The following is an 8,709-nucleotide window of genomic DNA, read 5'->3' on the forward strand; positions in this document are numbered from 1 at the left end:
CACTATAAAAGGAGAATGGGGGGCTGGGCGTGGTGGCTCATGCCTATAATCCCAGCACTTTGGGACACCAAGGCAGGCGGATCACCTGAGGTCAGGAGTTTAAGACTAGCCTAACCAACATGGTGAAGCCGTCTCTACTAAAAATACAAAATTAGCCGGGCGTGGTGGCACATGCCTGTAATCCCAGCTACTCAGGAGGTTGAGACAGGAGAATCACTTGAACCCGGGAGGCGGAGGTTGCTGTGAGCCGAGATTGCACCACTACACTCCAGCCTGGGCGACAAGAGTGAAACTCTGTCTTAAAAAAAAAAAGAACGGGAAAGCCAATGGGATAGCAAGAGGATTGGCCTTGATAAAAGTTTATTTAGGCTGAGCTCAGTGGCTTGCACCTGTAATCCGAGCACTTTGGGAGGCCAAGGCAGGCAGATCACTGAAGGTTGGGAGTTTGAGACTAGCCTGGCCAATAAGGTGAAACCCCGTCTCTCGTAAAAATACAAAAATTAGCCAGGTGCGGTGGCGAGTGCCTGTAATCCTAGCTACTTGGGAGGCTAAGGCAGGAGAATGACTTGAACCTGGGAGGCAGAGGTTGCGGTGAGTCGAGATCATGCCACTGCACTCCAGCCTGGGTGACAAGTGAAACTCCGTCTCAAAAAAAAAAGAAAATACAAAAATTAGCCAGGCATGGTGGTGCATGCCTGTAATCCCAGCTACTTAGGAGGCTAAGACAGGACACTCGCTTGAGCCCAGGAGACAGAAGTTGCAGTGGGCCGAGATCATGCCATTGTACACCAGCCCGGGCAACGAGGAATGAAACCCTGTCTCAAAAAAAAAAAAGTAAACTTCACTAGCACTAGAATTATTACCTCCTTGAGTCTCAGGGATTTCAGGACAGTGTAAAGGAACCAATGTTTTAAAACTGTTTATTTAACCTTGAGTATTACAGTCAAGAATTATAACTGCCTAGAAGTTGACCACCATTCCTAATGACGAACTCATATTTTCAACCTCCAATTCCACTCCTTCCCAAATAAGAGGAAGAAGTTCACTGTTTTTCTTTGACAAGTAAAAGCTATAGCAGGCCGGGCATGGTGGCTCATGCCTGTTGTAATCCCAGCACTTTGGGAGGCCGAGGCAGGTGGATCACCTAAGTTCAGGACCTGACCAACATGGAGAAACCCCGTCTCTACTAAAAATACAAAATTAGCCCGGTGTGGTGGCACATGCCTGTAATCCCCGCTATTCGGGAGGCTGAGGCAGGAGAATCACTTGAATCTGGGAGGCAGAGGTTGCGGTGAGCAGAGATAGTGTGCCATTGCACTCCAGCCTGGGCAACAAGAGCCAAACTCCATCTCCCAAAACAAAAACAAGAAAAACAAAGTTATAGTTGCTTATATGAAAGAACAGAATGAGCTGAATAATTTTTTTTTTTTTTTTTTTTTTGAGAAGGAGTCTTACTCTATCGCCCAGGCTAGAATGCAGTGGCACAATCTCGGCTCACTACAACCCCCGCCTCCAGGGTTCAAGCAATTCTCCTGCCTCAGCCTCCCGAGTAGCTAGGATTATAGGCGACTGCCACCTCGCCCAACTAATTTTTGTATTTCTAGTAGAGACGGGGTTTCGCCATGTTGGCCATGGCTGGTCTCAAACTCCTGACCTCACGATCCACCCACCTCAGCCTCCCAAAGTGCTGGGATTACAGGCGTGAGCCACCGTACCTGGCCGAGTCGAATAATTCTGTAGATAGTTAATTTCTCAACAAGCTAGGCACAGTGGCTCACACCTGTAATCCCAACACTTTGGGAGGTTGAGGTGGGAAGACTGCTTGAGCCTGGAGTCTGATCAACATAGTGAGATCTTGTCTCTTAAAAAAAAAAACAAAAAAACAGCTTTCTGGTCTCGGCCGCAGAAGCGAGATGACGAAGGGAACGTCATCGTTGGGAAAGCGTCGCAATAAGACGCACACATTGTGCCGCCGCTGTGGCTCTAAGGCCTACCACCTTCAGAAGTCGACCTGTGGCAAATGTGGCTACCCTGCCAAGTGCAAGAGAAAGTATAACTGGAGTGCCAAGGCTAAAAGACGAAATACCACCAGAACTGGTCGAATGAGGCACCTAAAAATTGTATACTGCAGATTCAGGCATGGATTCCGTGAAGGAACAACACCTAAACCCAAGAGGGCAGCTGTTGCAGCATCCAGTTCATCTTAAGAATGTCAACAATTAGTCATGCAATAAATGTTCTGGTTTTGAAAAATAAAAAAAATAAAAAAAAATACATTAGTGCCGGGCGCGGTGGCTCAAGCCTGTAATCCCAGCACTTTGGGAGGCCGAGGCGGGCGGATCACGAGGTCAGGAGATCGAGACCATCCTGGCTAACACAGTGAAACCCCATCTCTACTAAAAATACAAAAAATTAGCCGGACGTGTTGGCGGGCGCCTGTAGTCCCAGCTACTCGGGAGGCTGAGGCAGGAGAATGGCATGAACCCGGGAGGCGGAGCTTGCAGTGAGCCGAGATCGCGCCATTGCACTCCCGCCTGGGAGACAGAGCAAGACTCCGTCTCAAAAAAAAAAAAAATACATTAGTATGATTTGATTAGTATGATTTATCATACATTTATCAGTATGATTTATCATACGTTAGTATGAATACCCTTTGCAGGAGGAAGGGACAATTGGAGAGTGATTACTAACAGACACAGAGTTTCTTTTTGTTGGGATAATGAAAACTTTCTGGAGTTAGATCATGGTGATGATCACACAATTTTGTAAATACACTAAAACCCACAGAATTGCATTATTGTGGCCATGTGCGGTGGCTTATGCCTATAATCCTAGCTACTTAGAGGCTGAGGCAGGAGAATCGCTTGAACCTGGGAGGTGGAGGTTGCAGTGAGCCAAGATCCCACCACTGCACTCCAGCCTGGGTGACAGAGAGAGAGACTCTGTCTCAGGCAAAAAAAAACAAAAAAACAAAAAACGGGGCCGGGGCGGTGGCTCACGCCTGTAATCCCAGCACTTTGGGAAGCTGAGGCAGGTGGATTACAAGGTCAGGAGATCGAGACCATCCTGGCTAACACGGTGAAACCCTGTCTCTACTAAAAATACAAAAAATTAGCCAGGTGTGGTGGCAGGCGCCTGTAGTCCCAGCTACTTGGGAGGCTGAGGCAGGAGAATGGCGTGAACCTGGGAGGTGGAGCTTGCAGTAAGCCAAGATAGTGCCATTGCAGTCCGGCCTGGGCGAAAGAGGGAGACTCCGTCTCAAAAAAAAAAAAAAAAAAAACGGCCAGGAGCGGTGGCGCATGCCTGTAATCCCAGCACGGTGGGAGGCCAAGTAGGGAGGATTACCTGAGGTCAGGAGTTTGACAAGCCTGGCCAACACGTTGAAACCCCATCTCTACTAATAAGAAAATTAGCCAGGCGTGGTGGTGGGTGCCTGTAATCCCAACTACTTGGAAGGCTGAGGGAGAACTGCTTGAACCCAGAAGGCGGAGGCTGCAGTGAGCCGAGATCACGCCACTGCACTCCAGCCCTGGCGACACAGCGAGACTCAGTTTTCCCAAAAAACAGAAAAAACCAACAAAAAAAGAGTATAGTCTAGATGACTTAAGTTTTCAAACTCTGTGATTCTATGTATGTAGTGAGAAATAACCATTTGATGCTTAGATACAAAAGTATTATTACACCCACAGAAAGCATTCAGATATTCATATAACATACATGTCTACTTACACATGCATAAGTTATCTCTCTAATGACACACGAAAAAATAGTTATTGCCTCTGGAGAAAGGAAATGGTGGGGTGAGGTTCAAGACTCAGGGAAAGATACTGATCTGCATGCCCCTTCTCCACTGTTTGAATTTAACAATGTCTATTCCTATTCCACAAGAAATTTTAAAGTATACATCATGAAGGTCAGAACTTAAACATGTCCTGAAGCTAGGAAACTGCCAATCTAACCTAATATGAAAAAGCATGGGCTAAACTTCGTCTAGCCAGAGAATTAAACTGTTTCAAACTATCCTGTAACATCTTTAAGAACTAAGAGTAACTAGGGCCTAAATCTCCAAAAGTGGAAACTGTATGCTTTGACAAATCACTCAGAACCAAGTGAAAGGCTCCAGAATAAACACATAAGGCTGACAGAGACCAGGGCTCCTGTCAACATGAAGTGGATGGTGGCAAAATGACGGGTCTCACTAGTAAGGTCCAAAGCATATTAATGAGGCCGGGCTCGGTGGCTCACGCCTGTAATCCCAGCACTTTGGGAGGCCTAAGTCATGGGGATCACTTGAGGTCAGGAGTTCGAGACAAGCCTGGCCAGCATGATGAAACGCCATCGCTATTAAAAAAAAAAAAAAAAATTAGCCGGGCTTGGTGGTGCGAATCTGTAATCCCTGCTACTCAGGAGGCTGAGGTGGGAGGATCACTTGAGCCCGGGAGGTGGAGGCTGTAGTGAGCCGAGATCGCACCACTGCACTCCACCCTGGGCAACAAAGCAAGACTCTGTCTGAAAAGCAAAACAAAACAAAACACCAAAGCGCATTAATGAAAATCCAATGGGCAGCAGCAGCTGCATTGTAAGCACTTAAAGGACTTTTCCCTTCTGACCTAGACCAGCTTCTATAGCAGGCCAAACACTAACACATCTACAGAGTAGAAGTTTCCATTATAACGCCATTTGGAGGTAGCAGACTGGTGGCTCAGAATGGAGACTCTCCAGTCAGAGAAGACCAGGTCCAGGCATCGTACTCCTCCATTTATTGGATGTGTGAACTTGGACAAGGGTATTTCACCTCCCTGAGGTTGTACTCACTTCCTCAACACACTCAATAAGCATGTGAGTGCTTACTGCGCACAGCCACTGCGCTTTCAATTGGTGGGTGATGCGAACGGTAGAAAAGTGGGAGTACCCGAGAGTCCTGGGAGTCAGAGAAGGCTCTTTAGGAGAAATATCCAGGCTAAAACCTGAAAGAGGAGGCAGCGCTGAGATGAGGACCGTCGCAGCAGGAACAGCAAGTACAAGGGCCCAGAGAAGAGAACACGCTTGGTGCATTCAAATAACACAAAGAGGCCAGGCGCGACGGTTCACGCCTGTAATCCTGAAACTTTGGGAGGTTGAGGCGGTGGGATCACCTGAGGTCAGGAGTTCGAGACCAGACTGGTCAATATAGTGAAACTCCGTTTCTACTAAAATTACAAAAATTAGCTGGGCGTGCGGTGCTCGCCTGTAATTCCAGCCCAGCTACTTGGTTGGCTGAGGCAGGAGAATCGCTTGAACCCAGGAGGCGGAGCTTGCAGTGAGCCGAGATAGCGCCACTGCACTCCAGCCTGGGCGACAGAGCGAGACTCCGTCTCAAAAAAAAAAAAAAAAAAAAAAAAATAAATAAACAAATAACAGAAAGAATAGCCAGGGAGGCTGGAGAGCAGTGAACAGAGTAATGAGATGAAGTTGCAAAGAGTGGAGGGCAGATATTTGCCTTCAGAGGCCATGGGAAAGAATTTTCATGAGTGCAATAAAGGATTTTTTTTTTTTTTTTTGAGACGGAGTCTCGATCTGTCACCCAGGCTGGAGTGCAGTGGCGCTATCTCGGCTCACTGCAAGCTCCGCCTCCCGGGTTCACGCTATTATCCTGCCTCAGCCTCCGGAGTAGCTGGGACTACAGACGCCCGCCACCACGCCCTGCTAATTTTTTTTGTATTTTTTTTAGTAGAGACGGGGTTTCACCGTGTTAGCCAGGATGATCTCGATCTCCTGACCTCGTGATCCGCCCGCCTCGGCCTCCCAAAGTGCTGGGATTACAGGCATGAGCCACTGCGCCCGGCCAATAAAGGATTTTAAGCAGGAGAGGGACATGCACTCAAGGATGGAATCAGCCCAGTGCTTCAAAGAAACAAGAAAGCCGCCACGCCCACCCATTAATGGAGTCTCCCGTTTCCTTTTTCTAAGACAGGCTGTCGTTCTGTCGCCCACGGTAAAGGACAGTGATGCGACCACGCCTCACTGCAGCCTCGACCTCCTGGGCTCAAGCGATCCTCCTGCCTCAGCCTCCCGAGTAGCTGGGACCGCAGACACGCACCATCATGCCTGGCTAATTGTTTAATTTTTATTTTTCGTACAGGCAGGGTCTCCCTATGTTGCCCAGGTTGGTCTTGAACTCCTGGGCTTAAGCGATCCTCCCGTCTCGGCCTCCCAAAGTGCTCGTATTAGAAGCCTGAGCCACCGCGCCCGGCCCCGTTTTCAGGGGTTTCCCAAGGCGAGAAAGTGGACCCTACTGATACACTTAACGGGGGGACCAATCTCAGATGCGGGGGGCTAGCACATAAAAACCAGGAGGCTGGGTCCCCGAGCTGCAGCGAGAGAAAAAAACGTTCTTCTGGAAGGAGCCGAGAGGGAAGGATTCAGCCTAGCGATGTGACGGTCGCGCTGCCCCGCGACAGGTGCCTCAGGAAACCCTCGCCTGGGTCGTCCTCAGAGCCTCTGCCTTCTATGTCTCCAAGCCGCCGCTGGCCACATCCCCGCGGGGATTTAAGGCCGGCACCCAGTGAACCCAACTTGCGCTCCGAGGTCTGCTCCGCTCCAGGACGCCCTCGCAGACCCCGGAGCCTCCGCTGGCGCCGGCGGCCGTTCCTTCCCGCCTGTTCCCACGTGCCCTGAGCCCCAGCTCCCAGACCGCCGCCGCTTTCTCCTCAGCCCCAGGCAGCTCCCCGCCTCAACTCACGGGTTGTTATTACTCATTGTAAGTAACAAGCTGCTGAGGAGCCGCACGTTGGAGTGCAGCCCCGCGGCCGCCATGTCCCGCACGTGGTCTATCACATTCATCCTGCTCTGCAAAGCCGCTGGCAGCGGCGGCAGCACTGACTCAAAAAACCGGTAGAGGATCCTTAGGGAAGACTCCAAAATGGCGTCGTCGCCGGGGTCCATCAGGTCCACAGGCGGCACCACCCCCAAGCAAGAGGTAACTACTGAAGTGCCCGAATAAAAAGAAACTCGAGTCCCTGCTCCTGTGGTGGTCCCTTTCAGGTGAAATGAGTTGTTATTTTTACGCAAAAATTACGTCATCATCCTAAACTGCAAATTTTGCTGAGGATTTACAATGAGACAAAAGACACCTTAGTAAGACTACTCGGTCAATTTGAATGAGTCTGAGAGAAATTTGTGCCTCTCAGAAGTTAAAATGTGTAGGCATTTACCAGAAATAAAATACAGTAAGGTGAGGAAAAACGCTCCAACTGGAATTAAATATTCTAATCGGGCGCCAGGAACAGACCTAACGGCTTTTACAGTCGCGCATGCGCACCAGGCTGGAGCCGCCGCGCCCCTCCTCAGGTGTTTTGTGTTCCTGCCAAAGTCAGGCTTCCGCCCTGGAGGAACTGCTTGGTTCGAGGGGCATATTTCACCATGTAAAATTATTCCCTAGATCCGAGGAAATAAAGGCTGGATCCAGGAATTAGCTGATACGCATATAAACCAGCATGTGTCTGGCACACTTAACGTTTTACAAAAGTTTTACACAAGTTATTGGACGTTCACAACAATCCATAAAGTTGAAGTTGTCATTCCCTTCTCACAAGGGAAGAAACTGCCTGCTTAAATTTTGTGCTCAGGTTGTTAAATGGTTGACTTGGAATCAGATCGACTGGTTAATTATGTTGGATCGCAAACTCAAATGTATGCAGGGACCAGGGAGGTAACTGAGCCAATGAGGCAGTTTAGGTAGTTGAGAGTCCGAATATTCTCCACAATCATCCTCTCAGATCTAGCCTATCGCTCCTTTCTTGAAGGAGACAGTCGTTTTGGTCTATATTTTGTTTTCATTTGATTTTTACAGTAATAGATGCAAAAAAAATGCTCTGAAAAAATCACGGTGTATATTCATCAGTCAACTTTTTCAGCTCTTACATTTTGTCACAGTCGAAGCTCCTGTAGATCCTTTTCCCATCTCATCCCCTACTCTAGTTTCCTGGATGTATGAGACCTTCTATTTGATTTTGGTGGGCATCATCACTGTGAACTTTTTTTTTTTTTTTGAGTCGGGAGTTTTGCTCTTGTCGTCCAGGCTGGAGTGCAAATTCTCAGCTCACTGCAACCTCCGCCTCCCGGGTTCAGGGAATTCTCCCTGCCTCAGCTTCCCAAGTAGCTGGGATTACAGGCACCCGCCACCACTGTCATGTGCATCTGTGTGAAGAGATCACCAAACAGGGTTTGTGTGAGCAACAAGGCTGTTTATTCAGGTGGGATGGTAGCAGCACCAGCCACAGACAAAACTCCTCAGACACTGAGTTAAAGAAGGAAGGAGTTTATTCGGCTGGGAGCATCAGCAAGGCTCCTGTCTCAAGAGCCGAGCTCCCCGAGTGAGCAATTCCTGTCCCTTTTAAGGGCTCACAAGTCTAAGGGGGTCCACGTGAGAGAGTCGTTTGAGCAAGCAGGGGGTATCTGACGTGCACCGGTGGTCAGAGTGAAACAGAACAGACCGGGAAGTTTCACAATGTCTTTCTATAATCTATAGATAACATCAGTTGCTAGGTCAGGGGTCAGTTAAGGCAGGAACTGGCCATTTTCACTTCTTTTGTGATTCTTCAGTTACTTCAGGCCATCTGGATGTATATGTGCAGGCTTGGGCTCAGAAGCCTGACATTCCTGTCTTCTTATGTTAATAAGAAGAATAAAATGAAATAGTTGTGAAGTGTTGGGGAGGCGAAAATTTTG

At 48.6% G+C, this 8,709-nt stretch overlaps 2 protein-coding genes across 4 annotated transcripts in view; one reads left to right on the top strand and one right to left on the bottom strand.

The window, feature by feature from the left end:
• The window catches only part of ANAPC7 (anaphase promoting complex subunit 7), a 30,735-nt gene extending 23,715 nt beyond the window's left edge, over positions 1–7,020 (bottom strand). The window contains exon 1 of one of the 3 annotated variants that reach the window (XM_055236369.2): positions 6,722–7,020. In XM_055236369.2, the coding sequence (XP_055092344.1) occupies positions 6,722–6,924 (203 nt within the window). In that variant the 5' untranslated portion in view covers positions 6,925–7,020. Of the gene's footprint in view, positions 1–4,912; positions 5,099–6,721 lie in introns of those variants that run through there. The other 2 variants (XM_055236371.2, XM_055236370.2) reach the window with 2 other exon arrangements.
• On the top strand, positions 1,892–2,219 carry LOC129459558 (large ribosomal subunit protein eL37-like). The gene has a single exon (XM_055236409.2). It carries the CDS (start codon positions 1,914–1,916, stop codon positions 2,205–2,207), a length of 294 nt encoding a protein of 97 aa, XP_055092384.1. The 5' UTR covers positions 1,892–1,913; the 3' UTR covers positions 2,208–2,219.
• Positions 7,021–8,709: the final 1,689 nt, after the last annotated feature.

Source organism: Symphalangus syndactylus, chromosome 13 (genome assembly GCF_028878055.3).
Source record: "Symphalangus syndactylus isolate Jambi chromosome 13, NHGRI_mSymSyn1-v2.1_pri, whole genome shotgun sequence".
In the NCBI taxonomy this organism is placed as follows: Eukaryota; Metazoa; Chordata; class Mammalia; order Primates; family Hylobatidae; genus Symphalangus; species Symphalangus syndactylus.

Coding starts and splice junctions, on each gene's coding strand:
- LOC129459558 (XM_055236409.2), top strand. CDS start 1,914: ATGACGAAGGGAACGTCATCGTTGGGAAAGCGTCGCAATAAGACGCAC.